The following is a 24,010-nucleotide window of genomic DNA, read 5'->3' as shown; positions in this document are numbered from 1 at the left end:
AGTTAGGACTTTATCCCAGGGATGTTGGGAAGCCATTAAAGGGTTTACCCAGGTACACCACCATGCCCAGCTCTATATTATTTATATATATACACATACACATATATATGTGCATATAGAAGTAGAATTGCTGGGTCATAGATCTTACACTCTTTTTTTTCTTTTTTTGTTTTTAATTTTTTTAACCCTTTGCACTCGCTTGCTTTTTTCTCAATTCCTTTATTCTACTCTTGATTTAATTTTTCCAATACCCCAGATTTAACAAAGCGCGGCAGTAGAATAAAAAACTGGAGTTTCTTTTCGTACAACTTATTTGGATTTTTTTATATTTCAAATTATTGATACATTCAAATAGTAATTTTAATCTCTATATTTTTTGCTAACCGTGTCGGGTCACACTCGACATCTGAGTGCAAAGGGTTAAGGATAGTCAAGGGAAGCACTGGGAGTGGAAAAGAAACAAAGAAATCTGTAACTGATTATGATCAATTAGTAGCAAGCACTACTGCACTCAGACCAGCCAGATCTTACAGTCTTTTTTTTTTTTTAAGACAGAGTCTTACTCTATTGCCTGGGCTAGAGTACCCTGGCATAAGCCTCGCTCACAGCAACCTCACACTCCTGGGCTCAAGTGATCCTCCTGCCTCAGCCTCCGGAGTAGCTGGGACTATAGGCATGTGCCACCTTGCCTGGCTAATTTTTTCTGTATATTTTTTTAGTTGTCCAATTAATTTCTCTTTCTATTTTTTGCAGAGAGGAGTGTCTCACTCCTGCTCAGGCCAGTCTCAAACTCCTGAGCTCAAGCAATCCGCCCGCATCAACCTCCCAAAGTGCTAGGATTAAAGGCGTGAGCCACCGCGCACGGCCAGGATCTTACACTCTTAACTGCTCCACATTTCAGCTTGTCTTAGTCTCTGCTATTATCTAATACATTATTAATAATACCAATAATCACTTTCATCTATTGAGTGTCTATATTGCAAAGCCTTTCCTTTTATTATCACTAATCCTTACCGCTACCCTAGAAAGCAGTTATCGCCATCCTGTCACGCGGGTGAGAGGCGCTGGGGCTCATGGAAGTTAAGGTGCCGGGTCCACAAGCAGTGGAGCTGGGACCGCACCCTCATCCGCCTGCTTTCTGTGCCCTCTGTGCCTGCTGTCATGTCCCAGGCCATAACCTTTTCTAAAGCTTTCGAAACATGCCTTCTCCCCTCCTTTTCAGGCGTTTTTCTGGAAGTCAGGCCAGCTTGCAGTTCCTGTGGTGAGAGCCAAAACTCACTCCCCAGCTCTTTTCCCCAGCTGGGGCTCGAAATCCAGGGGAGGGGCTTCATGGGAGCTGGAAATAAAATGAAGGGAGGGCTGGGCTGGGCTGGGGAGTGTTTCCAGGAGGCTGTGAAGGGGAGGTAAGGAGTTTGTTGGATTTTTTGCTCCTGGAGAGCCGGCTTGGCAGGGTTTCGCCAGGGGTAGGAAGAGAGAGAGGCCGAAGCAAGCAGGCTTAGGTAGTGCTAAGCGGGGAAGAGGACTTTCTGCCTCTGCGGGGCTGGTCTGCAAAGCCCTCAGGTTGTTAGAAGGAAAGAGTGAGTTTACTCCACTGGTGAAGGGGCTTTTGTTCCACACCCACTCCTCCTGCCCCTTGCTGTGTGCCAGGCCCTCTCTGTGCTGGAGGCTGGGAGCAGGGAGAGCACCTCAAGGCCAGGCACCCAGGGATCAGGGAGCTATAGCAGAGACAGACACAGAGACACACTCAGCGAGGAAGGACAGCATGGTGGGGTAATAACTCTGTGAGCTGTCTAAGAAGGCTTTCCTGGAATCCCGTGAAATGGGCTTGAAGGCTGGAAAAAGTTAGCCCTGGGTCAGAGAAAGGCATCACCGATGGAGGGAGCTACCCTTGCAAAAGTTTAGAGCAGGGGTCCTCAAACTTTTTAAACAGGGGGCCAGTTCACTGTCCCTCAGACCGTTGGAGGGCCGGACTATAGTTTAAAAAAAACTATGAACAAATTCCTGTGCACACTGCACATATCTTATTTTGAAGTAAAAAAACAAATGGGCAAAAACACCTGCATGTGGCCCGAGGGCCGTAGTTTGAGGACGCCTGGCTCAGAGCCTTCAAGAGCTAGAGCACAGAGGTTCAGGGGGAAAGTGGTGGCAGGTGAGCCCAGGGCTTTCTGCCTAGACCTGGGCTGCCAATATGGGTCCCAGGAGCCACAAGGCACAGTGGCTATTTAAATTTAAATTAGTTAAAATTCAGTAAAACTGGACAGGTGTGGTGGCTTGTGCCTGTAATCCCAGCACTTTGGTAGGCTGAGATTGGGAGGATCGCTTGAGGCCAAGAATTTGAAATGAGCCTGGGCAACATAGCAAGACCCAGCAAGACAAAAAATAAAAAAAATTAGGCCAGGTGTGGTGGCTCACGCCTGCAATCTTAGCACTTTGGGAGGCCAAGGCAAGAAGATTGCTACAGGCCAGGAGTTCGAGACCAGCCTGAGCTAGAGTGAGACCCTGTCCATCTCTACTAAAAATAGAAAAAAATTAGTCAGGCATAGTGGCATATGCCTATAGTCCCAGCTACTTGCGAGATAGGAGGATCAATGGAGCCCACGAGTTTGAGGCTGCAGTGAACTATGAGGACACCAGTATATTCTAGCCCAGGCAACAAACTGAGACCCTGTCTCAAAAAAAAAAAAGGCCGGCGGCAGTGGCTCACGCCTGTAATCCTAGCTCTCTGGGAGGCCAAGGTGGGCGGATTACTCAAGGTCAGGAGTTCAAAACCAGCCTGAGCAAGAGTGAGACCCTGTCTCTACTATAAATAGAAAGAAATTAATTGGACAACTAATATATATAGAAAAAATTAGCCAGGCATGGTGGCGCATGCCTGTAGTCCCAGCTACTCGGGAGGCTGATGCAGGAGGATCGCTTGAGCCCAGGAGTTTGAGGTTGCTATGAGCTAGGCTGATGCCACGGCACTCACTCTTGCCCTGGCAACAGAGTGAGATTCTGTCTCAAAAAAAAAAAAAAAATTCAATAAAATTAGAAGTCCAGCTCCTTGGTCACACTGGCCACATTTCAAGTGCTCAAGAGTCACTTGGCCTAGTGGCTGTGGTGTCGAGAGCACAAACACAGAACATCATCACAGAAAGTTCTCTTGGCCAGTGGGAAGCCTCAGGGAGGGGCGCAGATTGCTCAAGGACCCATGGGAGGAAGCAGGCTCAGGCCAGGCTGCCTGCCTGCCTGCCTGCGAGGTCTCTGGACCAGAGGTGAGGTAACGGTCCCCAGAAGTGTGAGGTGGCATGACTCACCTCTGCCAGCGCAAAGTGGACTCTGCCCCCAGGGACAGCCAGGAAGGAACCAGGCAGGGCCTCTTCGGCCCCGACTTGGGATCCCTGTTCAGTGTGACCAGAGCCAGGGGCCGAGCAGCATGGAGTGAGTGGGGCTTGGGTCAGGGGAGCAGTTGGGCTGCTGCACGGGGCTGAGCCTCAGCACTGGGGTGCGGTGGAGGGGGTCTCCAGTTGGGTCACAGTTGGTGTGCATGGGGCTGGGCAGGAGAAGGAGGGCTCAGGAGCTGTGTGTGAGTTGGGGTAGGACACCAGGGTGCAGGCTTGTCGGATGGGAGTTGGGTTGACCTGTGTCCAGTGATGAGAGAGAGAGTGGGGGAACCCTCCCACCCCACCCTGATGAGCTGTTTCTGCTTCCTTCCCAGGTCCAATTTAGTCCAGTTGACGAGAATGGAGTACGCCATGAAGTCCCTCAGCCTCTTCTACCCCAAGTCCCTGTCCAGGTGAGCAGAGCCCAAGGGCAGGAGGGAAGCAGAGCCACCTAGGAGCTGCATAGGGGTGAATAGGCCAGACCTTCTCAGACTTCAGTGCGTATGTAGGTCACTCAGGGATTTTATTCCAATGCGTATTCTGATCCAGGAGGTCTGGCATGGGACCTGACTTTGTACTTTCAGCAAGCCCCTGGGTGATATCAATGCTCTTGCCTCCACCCACCACCATACATCGGGTGGAAACAGGTAGACACTGTACTTGGTGCTCTCATTCCTGATCCCATTTAAGCCCCACGACAGCTTTGAGAAAAGGAGATTTTTTTGTTTTGTTTTGTTTTTGAGACAGAGTCTCGCTTTGTTGCCTAGGCTAGAGTGAGGGCCGTGGCATCAGCCTCGCTCACAGCAACCTCCAACTCCTGGGCTCAAGCGATCCTCCTGCCTCAGCCTCCTGAGTAGCTGGGACTACAGGCATGTGCCACCATGTCCAGCTCATTTTTTCTATAGTGCTAGGATTACAGGCGTGAGCCACCGCACCCGGCCGGGGTCCATACTTTTAACATCCTGGGTTTAACAGAGAGGGAAGCTGAGGTCAGAGGGCTGGAGTGCCTTTTCCCATACCATGTCACTGCTAAGAGGCCAGAAAAGGAGATTATTAAAGCAACTTACAAGAGGAGGAAACTGAGGCACAGAGTGGGTGCTCTTCGTCACCTAGTGAATCGACAGCAGAGCAGAGATTCAGACCTGGGTCTGGCTGATTTCAAAATGCAGGTTCTGGGCCAGGCACAGTGGCTCATGCCTGTAATCCCAGCACTCTGGGAGGCCGAGGCGGGCAGATTGCTCAAGGTCAGGAGTTCGAAACCAGCCTGAGGAAGAGCGAGACCCCGTCTCTTCTATAAATAGAAAGAAATTAATTGGCCAACTAATATGTATAGAAAAAAAATTAGCCGGGCATGGTGGCACATGCTTGCAGTCCCAGCTACTCGGGAGGCTGAGGCAGGAGGATCGCTTGAGCCCACGAGTTGGAGGTTGCTGTGAACTAGGCTGACGCCACGGCACTCACTCTAGCCTGGGCAATAAAGTGAGACTTTGTCTCAAAAACAAAAAAACAAAACAAAAAAAAACCTTACATTGGTTTCAGGCTTCCCCAGCTTCATCCCACTTGACAGGTGAGAAGAGTGAGGCCAAGAGAAGAGGTCACCGGGGGAATGTGGGGTGGTCTCTTACCGCTTGCTGCTTATTTCCCATGGCCCAAGAACCAGCAGCATCAACCTCATGTGGGGACTTGTTAGTCATATGGAAGGAATCTCAGGCCTCACCCAGACCTACTGAATCAGAGTCTGCATTTGGACAAGACCCCCAGGTGACTGACACACCCATCGGAGTTTGCCACGCTCTGGCAGGATTTTGAGTAAGACCGTCTAGAGCAGGCTTAGTGGGTGGTGCGCAAGGAGGTCTGGGATGAACCTGGTCTACAGGGGTGGGAGGAGTGGTCACGCTGCTGAGGTCGGGGCTGGGAGCTGCTGGCAGCTCATCCTGATGCTCCGACCACCCCAGGCACATGGAGGTGAGCACCTCGGTGGTGACCCAGCAGCTGCTGACCTCGGAGCCCAGCCAGGAAGCCCCCAGGGCCCGGCCCTACCGAGTAAGCACGGCGGACCGGAGAGTGCGCAAGGGCGTCCTGGCGCACGGTCTCGAGGACCTCCTCTACAAGGTGAGCGCTGGCTGCACTCTGCACACCCCAGCCACTGGGGCCATGGCCGAGAGCTGGCCCTACTGGTGGCCTCTGTCCTCTAGGTCAGGAGCTAGGATTCCGTAAGGATGGAGGTCAGGGATTAGGAGGTGAAACGGTTTCGATTCGGATGCCAGGGCCTGCCTGCAGAGCTGTCCAGTTGATTAGTGATGTCTGCCTGGTGACAGGGGAGGGCAGTGCCTTGTCATCCTACGCTATCATTCAATAGGTCAGTGGTGTTTTTGGGGCACATTTTTCTTGCTGGAGAGACCCTAAGGATCCCTTTTTTGCCAGTAGTGGTTTTTTGTTTTTTTTTTTTTTTTTTTGAGACAAGAGTCTCACTTTGTTGCCCAGGCTAGAGTGAGTGCCGTGGTGTCAGCCTAGCTCACAGCAACCTCAAACTCCTGGGCTCAAGCAATCCTCTTGCCTCAGCCTCCCAAGTAGCTGGGACTACAGGCATGCGCCACCATGCCCGGCTCATTTTGTCAATATATATTTTTAGTTGTCTAGCTAATTTTTTTCTATTCTTAGTAGAGACGGGGTCTTGCTCTTGCTCAGGCTGGTTTCGAACTCTTGAGCTCAAGCAATCTGCCTGCCTCGGCCACCCATGGTGCTAGGATTATAGGCGTGAGCCACCGTGCCCAGCCTTGCCAGTAGTTCTTAAACTTGCAGAAGTATCTGAAAGTTGGGGAAAATGAGCAGGATTTTGGAGATTCCCTTCTCCACCTCCTCCCTTCATCCAGTGTCGTTCTCCTTAAGTCTGTCTCCCACAGTGGAACTTCTACCGAAGGCTTTGTGAACAACCATGGACAGTTTGCTTCAAACTATTCATCAGAGGAAGAGTGAGGCCCACGAATTTTACTTTTTAGTAGCTGCTTCAGGAGATTCTCATAAGCCACTGAGTTTGTCACTGAGGAACAGTGAGATCGCACCTTTCCAAGATGGTAGACAGGTCAGGAGTGAATCTCACTGGTGGCTCACAGAGGACCCTGCCCATACACTGCTCTTCCAAGTTTGGCAGCAGAGAGAGTGAAAGGGAGAGAGTGTAAGGTGATGTGATTGTCAGGGACCAAAGCATGAAATCTTTTGTCCATGGCAAAGAAAAATTGGGTTTTATTTTAAAAAGTGACAGAAAGCCATTGGAGGCAGGGTGCGGTGGCTCTCGCCTGTCATCCTGGGCAACAAAGTGAGACTGTCTCAAACAAACAAACAAACAAAAAGAAAGCCATTGGAGGATTTGTTTTTTCCACAGAGACAGGGGTCTTACTATGTTTCCCAGGCTGGTCTTGAAATCCTGGCCTCAAGCAATCTTCCCACCTCAGCCTCCCAAAGTGCTGTGGTTGCAGTCCTGAGGCACTGCACCCAGCCTTAACTAACATTAAGCAACCCCAAACTATCACAAATTGCAAGAACAATACAGTACAAAACTTTTCCTGAGGCCGGGCGCTGTGGCTCACGCCTGTAATCCTAGCTCTTGGGAGGCCGAGGCGGGCGGATTGCTCGAGGTCAGGAGTTCAAAACCAGCCTGAGCAAGAGCGAGACCCCGTCTCTACTATAAATAGAAAGAAATTAATTGGCCAACTGATATATATATAAAAAATTAGCCGGGCATGGTGGCGCATGCCTGTAGTCCCAGCTACTCGGGGGGCTGAGGCAGAAGGATCACTCAAGCCCAGGAGTTTGAGGTTGCTGTGAGCTAGGCTGACGCCACGGCACTCACTCTAGCCTGGACAACAAAGTGAGACTCTGTCTCAAAAAAAAAAAAAAAAAAAAAAAAAAAAAAAAAAAAAAAAACTTTTCCTGAATCATTTGAGAGTAACTTGCCAACCCGCTGCCTATTACCTTTGGATACTTGAGTGTGCAGGGATATTCTCCTAAGTGCATCTCCTATTGGAATCATAATACAACCATTAAAATCAGGAAACATATAATGTTACATTAATACAAGTGAATCCTGAGACTCCAAGCGTTGCCAGTTTTCCTAATAATATCCTTTTTTTTTTTTTTTTTTTGAGACAGAGTTTTACTTTGTTGCCCAGGCTAGAGTGAGTGCTGTGGCGTCAGCCTAGCTCACAGCAACCTCCAACTCCTGGGCTCAAGCGATCCTCCTGCCTCAGCCTCCTGAGTAGCTGGGACTACAGGCATGTGCCACCATGCCCGGCTAATTTTTTCTATATATATTAGTTGTCCAATTAATTTCTTTCTATTTATAGTAGAGATGGGGGTCTCACTCTTGCTCAGGCTGGTTTCGAACTCCTGACCTCAAGCGATCCGCCCCCCTCGGCCTCCCAGAGTGCTAGGATTACAGGCGTGAGCTACCGCATCTGGCCCAGGTTGTATATCTTTGGCAGGGATATGATAAATATAAATTGTCATTTCAAAATTACATACAAGTTTGACTTGTCACATTACTGTTTTTTTTCTTTACTTTGACTATTTGAATAAGGTGGTACAGTTAGGCTTCTCTATGTAACATTGTTATTTTTCTTTTTGGTTATTTTCTAGGTCAGTACTTTGTACTATGTAAACATCTAATTCTGCATCTAACTTTCAGTGTTGTATTCATTTGTTTATATCAAAAGGGACTTAGGGCCAGGCACGTGGCTCACCCCTGTAATACTAGCACTCTGGGAGGCCAAAGCAGGAGGATCGCTTGAGATCAGGAGTTCGAGACCTGCCTGAACAAGAGCAAGACCCTGTCTCTACTAAAAATAGAAAGAAATTAGCTAGACAACTAAAAATATATATAGAAAAAATTAGCCGGGCATGGTGGCGCATGCCTGTCGTCCCAGCTACTTGGGAGGCTGAGGCAGGAAGATTGCTTGAGCCCAGGAGTCTGAGGTTCCTGTGAGCTAGGCTGACGCCACAGCACTCTAACTCCGGGTAACAGAGTGAGGCTCTATCTCAACAAACAAACAAACAAACAAAAAAACTTTGTATTTACTAAAATGAGTAAAGTAAGACAGTCAATAACAAAGTGTTGGTGAGGATATGAATAAATTGGAATCTTCCTACATTGCTTGAGGGAATGTAAAATGATGTAGCTGTTTTAGCAAGCATTTTCATAGTTCATGAAGATATTAAACAGAGTTAATGTATGACTCAGCAATCCTCCTAGGTATATACCCAGAAAAATTGAAACCATATGTCCATATAAAAGTATGTACACAGAAACTTATAGTATTATTATTTTTTTTTTTTTGAGACAGAGTCTCACTTTGTTGCCCAGGCTAGAGTGAGTGCCATGGCGTCAGTCTAGTTCACAGTAACCTCCAACTCCTGGGCTCAAGCGATCCTCCTGCCTCAGCCTCCTGAGTAGCTTGGACTACAGGCATGCACCACCATGTCCGGCTAATTTTTTCTATATATATTAGTTGGCCAATTAATTTTTTTTTATTTATAGTATAGATGGGGTCTCACTCTTTCGCAGGCTGGTTTCGAACTCCTGACCTTGAGCAATGCGCCCGCCTTGGCCTCCCAGAATGCTAGGATGACAGGTGTGAGCCACCGTGCCCGGTCTCATAGCATTATTCATACTAGTAAAAAATGGAAACAACCCCAGTATTTATCAGTTGATGAATGAATTTTAAATGTGGCATATCTGTAGACTAGAATATTATTTACCCACAAAAATGAATTAATCATGCCACAAGGTGGTTGACTTTGAAAATATGCTATGTGAAAAAAGATGCCAAGTTGTGTAATCCCATTTATATAAAATGTCCAAAATCGGCAAATCTGTAGAGACAGACAGTAGAGGTTGCCAGGGGAGGAAGAATGGGGGCGTGAGTGCCAATGGGTATTGGGTTTCTCTTTGCGGTGATGAAAACATTCTGAAATTAGACAGTGGTGATGGTTACAACTCTGTGAATATGCTAAAAAAACTTTGAATTATATACTTTAAAAGGATGAATTTTATAATATATAAATTATATCTCAATAAAAAATTACGTATGTGACTCCAATTATATTAGACAATCTTATTCTAGACTACTAGCCCTGAAGCCACGTACCAAGAGGTACCATGAAATAAAATCTTTGGGTTGGCCGGGTGTGGTGGCTCACACCTGTCATCCTAGCACTCTAGGAGACCGAGGCAGGAGGATAGTTTGAGGTCAGGAGTTCAAGACCAGCCTGAGCAAGAGTGAGACCCTGTCTCTACTAAAAATAGAAAGAAATTAATTGGCCAACTAATATGTATAGAAAAAAATGAGCCAGGCATGGTGGCACATGCCTGTAGTCCCAGCTACTGGGGAGGCTGAGGCAGGAGGATCGCTTGAGCCCAGGAGTTGGAGGTTGCTGTGAGCTAGGCTGACGCCACAGCACTCAGTCTAGCCTGGGCAACAGAGTGAGACTCTGTCTCAAATAAAATAAAATCTTTGGGCCGGGCGCAGTGGCTCACGCCTGTAATCCTAGCACTCTGGGAGGCCAAGGCGGGTGGATTGCTCGAGGTCAGGAGTTCGAAACCAGCCTGAACAAGAGCGAGACCCCATCTCTACTATAAATAGAAAGAAATTAATTGGCCAACTAATATATATAGAAAAAATTAGCCGGGCATGGTGGCGCATGCCTGTAGTCCCAGCTACTCGGGAGGCTGAGGCAGGAGGATTGCTTGAGCCCAGGAGATTGAGGTTGCTGTGAGCGAGGCTGACGCCACGGCACTCACTCTAGCCTGGGCAACAAAGTGAGACTCTGTCTCAAAAAATAAGTAAATAAATAAATAAATAAAATAAAATAAAATAAAATAAAATAAAATAAAATAAAATAAAATAAAATCTTTGGGTAGTGAACCATGCTAGAGAGCCTGGCTTCCAGTTTCATGCAGTAGATCCCAGCCTATTTGTTCTCTCCCTGGCAGCTGAGGTGACTTCATGTGGGTGTTCCCAATACCAGCCCTGGGGCTTCATGGGGATGGCTGAGATATCACTGACCTCATTCCTCAGGTCCGGGACATCCTGATGCTGGCAGACAAGCCCTTCATCCTGGTGCTAGAGGAAGATGGCACAACCGTAGAGACAGAAGACTATTTCCAAGCTTTGGCAGGGAATACAGTGTTCATGGTCCTCCAGAAGGGGCAGAAATGGCAGCCTGCATCAGAACAGGTTAGGTCTCACCTATTGCAGGGAGGGGGGAACTGGGAGCCTGGACGAAGACCTCAAGGGCTACTAACCATCTGCTTGTCTTTTTTTTTTTTTTTGAGACAGAATCTCACTCTGTTGCCCAGGCTAGAGTGCCGTGGCATCAGCCTAGCTCACAGCAACCTCAACTCCTGGGCTCAAGCAATCCTTCTGCCTCAGCCTCCAGAGTAGCTGGGATTACAGGCATGCGCCACCATGCCCGGCTAATTTTATCTGTATATTTTTAGTTGGCCAATTAATTTCTATTTTTTAGTAGAGACGGGGTCTCGCTCTTGCTCAGGCAGGTCTCGAACTCCTGAGCTCCAGCAGTCCTCCCACCTTGGCCTCACAGGGTGCTAGGATGACAGGCATGAGCCACCACATCCGGCCCATCTGCTTGTTTTGATGCAGGGATCGAGGTACCAGCCCTCCCTCTCCCATAAGCCTGCCAAGAAGATTGATGTGGCCCGAATAACCTTTGACCTGTACAAGCTGAACCCACAGGACTTCATTGGCTGCCTGAACGTGAAGGCGACTCTCTATGACACGTACTCCCTTTCTTATGACCTGCACTGCTGTGGGGCCAAGCGCATCCTGAGGTGAGTGGATTGTGGATTGTGGATTGCGGTTTGCTGGGGGCGGGGTGTGTGTGTGTGTGTGTGTGTGTGTGTGTGTGTGTGTGTGAAGCAGCAGGAGAATCTGATCTGTTCCAGGCTTCTCGGCTTTCTCAGGGCCTGGGTCTGGCATTGATGCTGACAAAGCTTAACGTCATATTAGAGAATACAGAAATGTACGATTTTTTTTTTTTTTTTTTTTGGAGACAGAGTCTTACTTTGTTGCCCAGGCTAGAGTGAGTGCCGTGGCGTCAACCTAGCTCACAGCAACCTCAAACTCCTGGGCTCAAGCGATCCTCCTGCCTCAGCCTCCCGAGTAGCTGGGACTACAGGCATGAGCCACCATGCCCTGCTAATTTTTTCTATATATATATTAGTTGGCCAATTAATTTCTTTCTATTTATAGTAGAGACAGGGTCTCGCTCTAGCTCAGGCTGGTCTCAAACTCCTGAGCTCAAATGATCTGCCCACCTGGGCCTCCCACAGAGCTAGGATTACAGGTGTGAGCCACAGCGCCCAGCCAGAAATGTATGATTTATCAAAGTGCTTTGATCGCACTGGTGTGTGCCAAAGGGGCACACGTACTCCTCCTAGTGGAACTTGGATACGTTTAGTTTTGTCATTACTTTCTACTGTATTGCGCGACTATATTTTTTCACTGAATATAGTAATTTTTTTTTTTTTTTTGAGACAGAGTCTTTGTTGCCTGGGTTAGAGTGCCATGGTGTCAGCCTCGCTCACAGCAACCTCCAACTCCTGGGCTGGGCCGGGCGCGGTGGCTGATGCCTGTCATCCTAGCACTCCGGGAGGCTGAGAAGGGCAGATTGCTCAAGGTCAGGAGTTCGAAACCAGCCTGAGCAAGAGCGAGACCCCGTCTCTACTATAAATAGAAAGGAATTAATTGGCCAACTAATATATATAGAAAAAATTAGCCGGGCATGGTGGTGCATGCCTGTAGTCCCAGTTACTCGGGAGGCTGAGGCAGTAGGATCGCTTGAGCCCAGGAGTTTGAGGTACTGACGACACGGCACTCACTCCAGCCTAGGCAACAAAGCAAGACTCTGTCTCAAAAAAAAAATAGAAAAAAATCTCCTGGTCTCAAGCAATCCTTCTTCCTCAGCCTCACTGGGACTACAGGCATGTGTCACCATGCCCGGCTAATATTTTCTATATATTTTTAGTTGACCAATCAATGTTTTATTTATAGTAGAGACAGGCATCTGGCTCAGGTTGGTCTTGAACTCTTGACCTTGAGCAATCCTCCCACTTGGGCCTCCCAGAGTACTAGCATTACAGGCATGAGCCACCGGGCTCGGCCTTAAGATAGTAAATTTTCCTGAATAGTCTTCTAATCAATGTTTACAAAATGAGCATGTGTCAAAGATTTTATTGAATTAATAATTAGAGAATTAGCAAGAAATTATAATTATTTCAAAGGAGAATTTAGAATCCCACACATATATAGATCCATCAAGAATGATGAGATAGGCTGGGCATGATGGCTCACACCTGTAATCCCAGCACTTTTTAAAAAAATGAAGTAATTTATTTATTTTTAAGAGACACAATCTTGCTCTGTTGCCCAGGCTGGAGTGCTGTGTCACAATCATAGCTCATTGTAGACTCAAACTCCTGGGCTCAAGCGATCCTCCTGCCTCAGTCTCCTGAGTAGCTGGGACTAGGGGCATGCGCCACCATGCCTGGCTAACATCTTTTCAATTTTTGTAGACAAGGGGTTTTGCTATGTTTCCCAGCTGGTCTCAAACTCCTGGCCTCAAGTGATCCTCTGGTGAGAGGAATTAATTTGCCTATATTATGGACAAGTGTCATTTTTATTGTTTAGTGAACTTTTTTTAACTTTTCATTTTGAAAGTGTAAGGGAGTATCACAGGAAGAATGACAATATGTTAAATTATAAGATGTTTCCAAGGCCGTAGGCAGTGGCTCACGCCTTTTATCCTAGCACTCTGGGAGGCCAAGGCTGGAGGATTGCTGAAGGTCAGGAGTTCTAGACCAGTCTTAGCAAGAGCGAGACCTCATCTCTGCTGAAAATAGAAATAAATTAATTGGCCAACTAAAAAATATATAGAAAAAATTAGTGAGGCATGGTGGTGCATGCCTGTAATTCCAGCTATGCAGGAGGCTGAGGCAGGAGGATCGCTTGAGCCCAGGAGTTGGAGGCTGCTGTGAGCTAGGCTGATGCCATGGCACTGTAGCCCCAGCAACAGAGTGAGACTCTGTCTCAACAACAACAACAAAAATAAATAAATAAAAGGCCTTATTGAATGAGCTTGAGTTTTGCATGAGAAAGCAGGGAGGTTCTGGACATCTCGGGGTATGGCTACAGGTCATGCCTCTAGACCAGGGGTCCTCAAACGTTTTAAATAGGGGGCCAGTTCACCATCCCTCAGACCGCTGGAGGGCTGGACTATAGTTTAACAAAAAAATATGAACAAATTCCTATGCACACCGCACAATATCTTATTTTGAAGTAAAAAACTTAACGGGCAGAAACACCCACATTTGGCCCTCGGGCATAGTTTGAGGACGCCTGCCCTAGGCCCTCTCCCTTCACAGGGGAAGGCAGCATCTGTTTCCGTTTGCACATCACTCTAGAGTGTATGAAGTGTTCTTAGCCTACCTCAGTGGTATTCAGATTTTATTAATGAAGAAAACGAATGTAATGAAACCAATTCTTCCAGACCGGCACGGGAGTCTGGGGGAGGAGGCATGTAGGGGACGTGGGAAGGGTATACTTCCTGTTTTCCACTGGAGTTGCCTCTTCATCCCGCCCAGGGAAGCTCTCCGCTGGGCCCTCTTCAGCATGCAGGCCACGGGCCACGTGCTCCTGGGCTCCTCCTGCTACCTGCGGCAGCTCCTGGACGCCACAGAGGGAGAGCGGCCCCCCAAGGGCAGGGCCTCATCTCTCATCCCGACCCGTCTGAAGATCCTGCAGTGAACGCCAGAGTCCCTGGAGGCCTCCCCCGCCAAGGACCAGACTGGGGACCCCACGCTCAACCAGCAGCACCCGCAGGCCTGGCAGCTTCTCAACATGCCTCCCTCACCGCACAGGCCAGCGAGGGAGGAAGCGGGAGGAAGGCCTGGCAACCTAGGCTGAGCTGGCCGAAGGAGAGTTCACGTTCCTGGCCTGGCCTAGCTCCTTCCTGCCCAACGCAGCTCGGCTGACCACGACTGGCCACCCGTAGGCTACTGCATGAAACCTGCCCCTCAGCAATCTGTCCTCCCAGGTCACACTCACGACACTCCCCATCTCCTGACTCCTCCATCCCAGAATCCTCCCGAGTGAACTGTCAAGCTCACCAGTGTATGCTAGTAGAGAGTTCACAATAAACTATTTATGCCGATACATCTTTGTGCTCTTTGCAGGGGTGGGGTTCTCTCTGCAGGTTGGAAGGGGCTGAGGGAAGAGAGGAATCTATGGTCAAGCCATTCTCCATCATGTGGGGTGACAGGAAACAGCACTTTCAGCTACTAAGAAAAAAAAATTGCAATCGATTTTGGAACTAAAGTCTGCTGAATTTGAGACTTGAGCAGACCATGTAATCAATGTAATAAGTGATGATTTCCAGGCCGGGCGTGGTGGCTCACGCCTGTTATCCTAGCACTCTGGGAGGCCAAGGTGGGCGGATCACTCAAGGTCAGGAGTTCAAAACCAGCCTGAGCAAGAGTGAGACCCCGTCTCTACTAAAAAGTAGAAAGAAATTAACTGGACAACTAAAAATATATAGAAAAATGAGCCGGGCATGGTGGCGCATGCAAGGCTGAGGCAGCAGGATTGCTTGAGCCCAGGAGTTAGTTTTTTTTTATTCAGAGTCTCGCTTTGTTGCCCAGGCTAGAGTGAGTGCCATGGCGTCAGCCTAGCTCACAGCAACCTCAATCTCCTGGGCTCAAGCGATCCTGCTGCCTCAGCCTCCCAAGTAGCTGGGACTACAGGCATGCACCACCATGCCCGGCTAATTTTTTGTATATATTTTTAGTTGGCCAATTATTTCTATTTTTATAGTAGAGACGGGTCTTGCTCTTGCTCAGGTTGGTTTCAAATTCCTGACCTTGAGCAATCCACCCGCCTCCGCCTCCGGGAGTGCTAGGATTACAGGTGTTAGCCACCTCGATGGGCCCTATAAAGTTCTTAATAACAGCGTTGGAGTGGGGGATGGTGGAAGCTTGGTATTTGTCCCAAACTCCCTTCTTCGGGAGATCCGAGATCTGGAGTTTCACAAGTGAGTCTCTAGTCACTGACCACAGTCTCTTGGCATTGAGCCCTCTGGGCCCAGGGAAAATAAGGTTCTTCTTTTCTCCCACAAGCTCAAAGGCTCCTGGAATCAAAGCAGCAGGGAACAGGAAAGAGCAGGTTTGATGAGGCTGGGGGCTGGGGAGGGGAGATTCCAAAAAGCAAGGGAGCTTGAGCCTCAGGAGGACCAGAGGGCTTGTTCCCGGGGGACAATGGCCTTTTCTGGGGCCAAGTGCGGCCGGTGGAAAAGTCCGCTGTTGTCAAGGGTGTCTCCTTGTTCCAGCCTCTGGGCCTCCGTCTGTCTTCGCTCAGGCTGGGACCGACCAGGACACAGGAGCCCTTCCTCTCAGAAGGGTTCCAAAATACTGTGGGGGCTGTGACAAAGCACAGCCATGTCCCCGTGGTGGAGCCCAAGATAAAACTGCCTGCATTTTGGTCACATTTCCCCCCAGTCCTGTACATATTTGTCCATATCTTTTATTTTATTTTTTTTTCATTTTATTTTATTATTTTATTTTATTTTATTTATTTTATTTTATTTTTTTATTGAGACAGAGTCTCACTCTGTCACCCGAGCTAGGGTGCCCTGGCGTTGGCCTAGTTCACAGCAACCTCAAACTCCTGGGCTCAAGCAATCCTCCTGCCTCAGCCTCCTGAGTAGCTGGGACTACAGGCACCGCGCCCAGCTAATTTTTTTTCTATATGTTTTTACTTGGCCAATTCATTTCTTTTTTTTGAGTAGAGACGGGTGTCTGGCTCTTGCTCAGGCTGGTTTCGAACTCTTGATTTTGAGGGATCTGGCCCGCCTCGGCCTCCCATATTACAGGCGTGAGCCGCAGCTCTCGGCCTCGCCATTTAGATTGACAGGCCGTCTGGCCAATCAGCGTTTCGCAGTGGAGCACAAGGGCTGCTTTTCCGGTCACGCATGCGCACTGCCCCCGCTCGGAGATGGATGGCCGCGGCATTCTGGGCCTGGTGTGGGCTGGCTGGCGTCGGGGGCTGAGGGGCTGCTCGGAGGCCAAGGACGCAGGCATTGTCACCCGGGCCCGGTGATTAAGCACCTTCTCCTTCCTGTGGAGGGGAAGCTAGGGCTGGGGGAGGGGGCATGCGGGATCTCGGTGAGGCGCAGGTTTTTTTAGCCCGGCTCTGCTGTGTGGCCCTAAACTAGTCCCTTGGCGTCTCTGAGTGAGCGAGCCTCAGTTTCTCTCCGCTGTAAAGCGGGGCGGGTCGTCGTAAGTGAGTTTTGGGGAAGCTCAGCCCGGACTTTCGGAGGCGTTGGTAAGAGGTGTGTGGAGAAAGGCATGGACGGCGCCTCGGGAAGCGAGTGATTGATTGCTTTGCCTGCTTTTTCTAGGCATCAGCTGCAAGCTGGAGGCTCCAGCAGACGGCTGCGGCCCCTCGGGGACCCGCCCTTCCCGGGGCCGCTGCAGCCGGAGAACCTCAGCCGGGAGCAGTTGGTCGAGGTGCTCAGGGCCGCCGTGGTGGACCGGAAAGGTGAGGGGTGAGAGAGACGGCCGGCCGCAGGGACCCGCCGGTGTGTTGGCAGGGCCCTACTTTAAATCCCTCGGGATCAAATCCTGGGTCTCCCTCCCACTAGCAGGCAGCGTGAGCTGGGACGAGCCACACGGGACGTGTCCCAGCCTCGTGGCGACAGGGTTGTGGCGGGGAGAGGGTGCAGACGACTAGAGGAGAGCCTTGCCCATAGTAGGTGCTCGGTCATGGGGATTGCTGTAAGAGTGAATTACTGTGTATTGGCGAACAAATCATAGGCTTTGTAGACAGACATAACTAGGCTCTGTGATTTAGCCTGCTGTATGGCTTTAGGAAGATAATTTCTCTGAACCTCAGTTTCCATTCAGTGATTTTTTTTTTTTTTTTTTTTTTTTGAGACAGCGTCTCACTCTGTTGCCCGGGCTAGAGTGTCGTGGCATGAGCCTCGCTCACAGTAACCTCAAACCCCTGGGCTCAAGCAATCCTTCTGCCTCAGCCTCCCAAGTAGCTGGGACTACAGGCATGCGCCACCATGCCTGGCTAATTTTTTTTCCGTATTTTTAGTTGGCCAATTAATTTTTTTCTATTTTTAGTAGAGATGGGGTCTTGCTCTTGCTCAGGCTGGTTTTGAGCTCCTGACCTTGAGCGATCCTCCTGCCTTGGACTCCCAGAGTGCTAGGATTACAGGCTTGAGCCTCTCCATTCAGTGATTTATTCATTTTCTCAACTGTTTATTCAACATTTGCTATGTTCTTATTGCTATTCAAGGCAATCTCAACATTTGCTATGTTCTAGGCGCTATTCAAGGCAATCTTCAGCCCTGAAAAAGATAAATATGGTTCCTGCCCTCAGGGAGCCAACATTCTACCAGTAGTGGGAGAAATGGGTTAATCAGAAAAGAAATGAACAAGTTACTAGTGGTCAGTGCTGTGAATAAAGTAAAACAGGGAGTTATGATAGTAGGAACTGTAGAAGAGGGGCAGATTGGAGATTCAGATCTCTCTGGCAAGATGTTTGCACCAGGATGATGGGAAGGAGCCAGGCTCTTGAAAATTTGTTGGTTTTGTTGTTTCGGTTTTTTGAGACAGAGTTTCATTCTGTTGCTCAGGGTGGAGTGCAGTGGCATCCTCATAGCTCACAGCAACCTCAAACTCCTGGGCTCAAGTGATCCTCCCTTGACCTCCCAGAGAGCTAGGATTATAGACATGAGCCACCACGCCCAGCTCGTGAAAACTTGAGACAGAGAAAGCAGCGAGTGCAAAGGCCCTGAGGTGGCAGTGAGTTTGGCATATGTGAGGAACAGAAAAGTTCAGTTTGGGGGGGAGCTGGTAACTCAAGCCTAAGAGTTGTAATGGGCTGTGGGCTAAGATGAATGAGAAAGTGCTTCGTAAATTCTCAGTGCTGGGCTGGGCATGGTGGCTCACGCCTGTAATCCTATCACTCTTGGGAGGCCGAGGCCTGGGGATTGCTCAAGGGCAGGAGTTCGAAACCAGCCTGAGCAAGAGCGAGACCCCATCTCTACTATAAATAGAAAGAAATTAATAGGCCAACTAAAAATATATAGAAAAAATTAGCCGGGCGTCATGGCTCGTGCCTGTAGTCCCAGCTACTCAGGAGGCTGAGGCAGGAGGACTGCTTGAGCCCAGGAGTTTGATGTTGCTGTGAGCTAGGGTGATGGCAAGGCACTCACTCTAGCCAGGGCAACAAAGCAAGACTCTGTCTCAAAAAAAAAAAAAAAAAAAAAAAAAACCAAAACTCTCAGCGCTGCATAAAGATGCACTGATGCTTTTGATGTTGCTGATGTTCATGTGATATCTATTTCAGGACCTCTGGTAACACTGAACAAGCCACAGGGTCTGCCAGTGACAGGTACGGGCAGGGCATATGGAAAGAGAATACAGTGAAAGGGGGTTTGATGTCGATGAGGGAGGGAATAAAGGGAGCAGTTTCTACCTACCTACCTTCCTTTTTTTTCTTGCTTGAATTTTTTTTTTCTTTTCCTTTTTCTGTTTTTCTTTTTCTCTCTCCCTTTCCTTCTCCCTCTCCCCCCTCTCTCCTTCTCCCTGTCTTCCCTCCCTCCCTCCCTCTCTCTCTCTCTTTTTTTTTTTTTTTTATGACTTCTGGCCTTATCACCCAGGCTGGGAACTCCTGGAACTCAAGCCATCCTTCTACCTCAGCCTCCCTAGTAGCTGGACTAAAGGTGCATGCCACTGCACCCAGCTAATTCAAAAAATGTTTTTAGACATTGTAGGTGTGTGTGAGGTGTCTCACTGTGTTGCCCAGGCTGGTCTCAAACTCCTGGTCTCAAGTGATCCTCCTGCCTCAGCCTCCTGAGTAGCTGGGACTACAGGCATAAGCCACTGCACCTAGATCTTCCTTCTTATTTTCCAGGAAAACCAGAAGAGCTGACATTACTCTCAGTGCTGCCAGAGTTGAGCCAGTCCCTGGGGCTTGGGAAGCAGGAGCTCCAGGTTGTCCGAGCACCTGGGAAGTAAGTGGTGGTGGGGTGATAGGAAGGTAGGAGGACAGGTGTCTATTTGGGGTGGTGGAATAGCTGCTCAGGAATAAGCTGACACATTTTCCATGGGAAGGTTTGAGATCAAACAGGTAGAATACAAGGACTCTGAAAAGGAGGAAGCCAATGGATCTTAGTTCAAATCTTATGTACAAACTGTGTGACTTTAGGCAAAGTATGAAGGGGAGCCTCAGTTCCCTTAATTGTAAAATAGAAAAAATAATTCCTGTGCTCAGTGTGCAGTCACTTCTCCAAGCTCATACTTATGGCTGGCCTTGGTAGTCAATCCATGATATTCTTTCCTTTAACTGCTATCAATTAGAGATGGTACTTAAGATGAAATATTTCTGCAATTCCACAAACTTTGAGCTTCTTTGTGGGGAGCTTAATTATTTAAGTTCCTAGTCAAACTTAAAGTTCCTAATAGAGTGTCTGGCACACGGCAGTCAGCCAGCAATTGGTAGCAATTGTTATGATGTTTGGCTCTGAGCTTCCTGCCAGCCAGGGCAAGCAAGATAAGAAACACATTAAGCTAAATAGTCTTGTTATCAAACAAGGGGAAGCCTTACTTGTTTCTGAGGAGGTGGTCTGACTTATAGTCCTGGTGTTCTTGTTTGGCCTTAAACAGGTCAGTGTTCCTTCATAGGAGTCTCCTTTTTTGTGTATGAGCCCAAGGGACTTTAACTTGTGTGATTTGTTCCCTTCCACCAGGGAGACCTCTGGGCTTGTACTCCTTTCTAGTTGTCCCCAGACAGCAAGTCGCCTCCAGAAGTTCTTCATCCACTCACGGAGAGCCCAGAGACCCACAGTCACCTACTGGTGAGAGGTGCCGGGAGGCTCCTAGGACAACAGGGAGGTCTCGGCAGGCCTCTCTGTGACCTCCTCCTGCCCCCCTTTCAGTGCTGTCACCGATGGGATCCCAGCTGTTTCTGACGGGAAGATCCAGGCAGCTTTGAAACTGGAACATACTGACACAGTCAGTCTTGTGAGTCAGCATTCGAGTAGGAAAGAGGAGGGGTCCTTCCAGATATGTCACCCCTGTGGAGGAGTCAGGGGTACAGACTTGGGGTGGCTGGCTCTCCTGTCCCCCAGAACGAACAGGCGAGTGACTGCTGCCTGTGCTGGGGCCCTGTCCTGAACCCTTTGGGAGCAGGACAGTCTGGGCACAGTTCCCAGGTGTGAGTGCAGCCTGTTCATTCCTGGCCGGCACCCCAGGTAGTTCCGGTAAAGGACCCCTCCCGAAAGGACATCCTAGAAGGTGTCAAGAAGACCCTCAGCCACTTCCGTGTGGTAGCCACAGGCTCCGGCTGCGCCCTGGTCCAGCTGCAGCCAGTGACAGGTGGGTCTGGACTCCCAGCCAGCCTTCAGAATGGGACGTGGCTTGGGGACGCCAGTGGGTGGGAAGGGGGGTGGTCCTCAGCAGCAGCCTAGGGGAACAGCTGGTGGACCCCATGGGTGTATGTGACCAGGCCCAGCTGGCAGAGGCAGCTTCAGGCTTGCACCCCAGCAGAAAAGAGCAGTCCTTACTCCGATGCTTCAACAGTTAGTTCAGGGTTGCATCTCATCATGGGCACATCCCACAGGCCAGGTGGATTGACAGCTTTGATTGTCCCGACCTGGTCTTCTGCCCCTCTCTGGAGGCAGGGCTGTAGCACCTTCACTGAAACCACAAGATTTGAGGATGGAGGTGGCGTTTCCGGAAGGAAAGGAGGAGGGGCAGTGCTGGGTGAGCCGGAGCAGCTGCCCCCGTCCCCCATCTGTCCCGTCTCTCCTGTCACCCAGCGTTCCCCAGCCAGCTGCAGGTGCACATGGTCCTGCAGCTCTGCCCTGTGCTCGGCGACCACATGTATGCTGCTCGAGTGGGCACCGTCCTGGGCCAGCGCTTTCTGCTGCCGGCTGCGAGCACCAAACCCCAAAAGCAGGTACTCGAGGCCCCTGCCTGCTGCCTTGGTTGGGGAAGCGTCTCCAAACCCAGCTCTGCGGCCTGGGACGGGGAGGTGGCCCCCTTGGCTTCCAAGGCTGGCTGTGCCCATTTTGCTGTGTGGCCTTGGGCAGCCGACGCCCCTCTCCTGGGCCTCATTCCACCCATCTGTTCACTAAGGGAGTTGAAGTGGCCGATTTCTAAAAGCCCTTCCAAGTCTGCCATTCCTTGAGTCTGTTTGGTACAAGAGGTGGAAGAGGTTGTACGTATGTCAGGGTGCCTCTGTCTGCTCTAACTGTAACCCCAAAGTGCCAGAGTCTCAGCACAGTGACTTCTCCCCCACATTAAGCTCAGTTCATGGGAGTGGCTAGGAGTGGACTTTGCTCCAAGCAGTTGCCATGCAGCCAGGGGAGGGGAGAGGTGTAAGGGAGGGGAGAGCTCACATGGATGAGGTGTGCGGGCAGGTCTGCAGGTGGCACTCACACTTCCACTCAAGCTCTGTGGGCTCGGTTGGGTGGCCTCACCAAACGGCAATAGGGGCTGGGAAATGTAGTTTAGCTGTTTGCCCAGGAGGAAGCTGATTTGGTGAACTCCTAGCAAGCCTCACACACTGTGAGTGCTGGTGTGCATGCGTGTGCGTGTGTAGAAAGGAAATGGTTAATAGCTGCAGACCGGAGAGAGCTAGGAAGTGCTTGCCTTACTCCCATTTCTGTTAGAGCTGGGTACTCAGCAGTTCAGAATTTATGTGGCTGCACACGGACTGCCTCTCCCGCTCCAGGTCCTGGCTGACGCTCTCCTCAGACGCCTCCACCTGAGCCCCACCCAGGCTGCCCAGCTGCCCTTGCACCTCCATCTGCATCGGCTCCTCCTCCCGGGCACCAGGCCCAAGGACACCCCTGTCGAGCTCCTGGCACCTCTGCCCCCTTATTTCTCCAGGACCCTACAGTGCCTGGGGCTCCGCCAACAATAGCCCCCCTCTGTTCCTGACCCCCCACTGAAAAGCAAGGGGTGCTGTGGCCAGGCCCAAGGAGAGAAGGAGGTCAGTGCTCTACATGCAGTAAGGCCATGGTTTAAGGTCCTGGGCTCTGGTCAAACACACCTAAGATCAACTCTTTAGGCCACTGGCTTGCTGTGTGGCATTCGGCAAGTGACTTCACCTCTCTGGACGTGAGATAATAAAAGTTCCTACCTCATGGTATGATTTTCAGGATTTGCCAAGCAAGGAAATGTTTGTCATGGACCATGCTTTTTGCTGGGTTGAATATGTAGTCATTTTTTTTTTTTTTTTTTGAGACAGAGTCTCACTCTGTTGCCCAGGCTAGAGTGCTGTGGCGTCAGCCTAGCTCACAGCAACCTCAAACTCCTGGGCTCAAGCAATCCTCCTGCCTCAGCCTCCCAAGTAGCTGGGACTACAGGCATGCGGCACCATGCTCAGCTAGTTTTTTCTATATTTTTAGTTGGCCAATTAATTTCTTTCTATTTTTAGTAAAGATGGAAGTCTCGCTCTTGCTCAGGCTGATCTCGAACTCCTGACCTTGAGCAATCCTTCCACCTTGGCCTCCCAAAGTACTAGGATTACAGGCGTGAGCCACTGTGCCAGGCCGCAGTCTTTTATTTTTATTTACTTTTTTTAGACAGGGTCTCACTGTGTTTCTCAGGCTGGTCCTAAACTCTTGGCCTCAAGCAATCCTCCCACCTCAACCTCCCCAGTAGCTGGGATTATAGGCAGGAGCCACCACACCTGGCAACTCACACTGTTGTGCAGTCAGCACCATCCATCTGCAGAACTCTTCGTCTTGCAAAACCGAAACTCTGCCCATTCAACACTAGGTCCCCTTTTCCTCTAGTAGCTACCACTCTACTTCCTATCTCTGTAAAATTGACTATGTAAGTGCAGGTGTTGATCTTTTGCTTTAAAAAATTGTGAAATATATCAAACACACAAATAGTGTCTAAAACGTCTCTGTGATTTTTTTTTTTTTTTTGAGACAGAGTCTCGCTTTGTTGCCCAGGCTAGAGTGAGTGCCGTGGCGTCAGCCTAGCTCACAGCAACCTCAAACTCCTGGGCTCAAGCCATCCTTCTGCCTCAGCCTCCCGAGTAGCTGGGACTACAGGCATGTGCCACCATGCCCGGCTCATTTTTTCTATATATATTAGTTGGCCAATTAATTTCTTTCTATTTATAGTAGAGACAGGGTCTTGCTCTTGCTCGGGCTGGTTTCGAACTCCTGACCTCGAGCGATCTGCCTGCCTCGGCCTCCCAGAGTGCTAGGATTACAGGTGTGAGCCACCACGCCTGGCCTACATCCCTGTGATTTAAAGAATCGAGTTGCCCCTCAGTATTTGTAGGGGACTGGTTCTAGGACCCCTCTTGGATGCCAAAATCCATGGATGTTCAAGTCATCATATGAAATGGTGTGTTTTCGTAAAACCTGGGCACATCCTCCCCTAGACTTTAGATGTCTCTGGATTCCTTATAGCAATGGAAATGTTATATAAATAGTTATACGGTATTTTAAAATTTGTCTTTTTGTTGTTTTTTTTTTGAGACAGTCTCGCTTCGTTGCCCAAGCTAGAGTGAGTGCTGTGGCATCAGCCTAGTTCACAG

The 24,010-nt window shown here is 49.5% G+C and overlaps 2 protein-coding genes across 8 annotated transcripts; both read left to right on the top strand.

Moving 5' to 3' along the window:
- Positions 1-1,370: 1,370 nt before the first annotated feature.
- Positions 1,371-14,302, top strand: CIDEC (cell death inducing DFFA like effector c). Of its 6 annotated transcripts, none has more exons than XM_075998501.1 (6): positions 1,371-1,403; positions 3,698-3,775; positions 5,318-5,474; positions 10,436-10,594; positions 11,021-11,208; positions 14,020-14,302. In XM_075998501.1, exons 2-6 carry the CDS (start codon positions 3,723-3,725, stop codon positions 14,180-14,182), a joined length of 720 nt encoding a protein of 239 aa, XP_075854616.1. In that variant the 5' UTR covers positions 1,371-1,403; positions 3,698-3,722; the 3' UTR covers positions 14,183-14,302. The 6 variants fall into 6 exon arrangements, with proteins under 6 accessions (XP_075854616.1, XP_075854620.1, XP_075854617.1 ...); XM_075998502.1 differs by lacking the exon at positions 1,371-1,403 and adding an exon at positions 1,449-1,499; XM_020284311.2 differs by lacking the exon at positions 1,371-1,403 and adding an exon at positions 3,401-3,420.
- A 2,106-nt stretch (positions 14,303-16,408) lies between these two features.
- Positions 16,409-23,360, top strand: RPUSD3 (RNA pseudouridine synthase D3). 2 transcript variants are annotated; one of them, XM_012760577.2, is made up of 9 exons: positions 16,409-16,524; positions 16,830-16,969; positions 18,791-18,835; positions 19,358-19,457; positions 20,193-20,300; positions 20,382-20,466; positions 20,697-20,820; positions 21,264-21,403; positions 22,181-23,360. In XM_012760577.2, exons 1-9 carry the CDS (start codon positions 16,424-16,426, stop codon positions 22,370-22,372), a joined length of 1,035 nt encoding a protein of 344 aa, XP_012616031.1. In that variant the 5' UTR covers positions 16,409-16,423; the 3' UTR covers positions 22,373-23,360. The 2 variants fall into 2 exon arrangements, with proteins under 2 accessions (XP_012616031.1, XP_012616032.1); XM_012760578.2 differs by lacking the exon at positions 18,791-18,835.
- The last annotated feature ends 650 nt before the right edge of the window (positions 23,361-24,010 follow it).

Source organism: Microcebus murinus, chromosome 28, assembly GCF_040939455.1.
Source record: "Microcebus murinus isolate Inina chromosome 28, M.murinus_Inina_mat1.0, whole genome shotgun sequence".
Taxonomy (NCBI): Eukaryota; Metazoa; Chordata; class Mammalia; order Primates; family Cheirogaleidae; genus Microcebus; species Microcebus murinus.
This window is presented reverse-complemented; position numbering and strand designations above follow the sequence as displayed.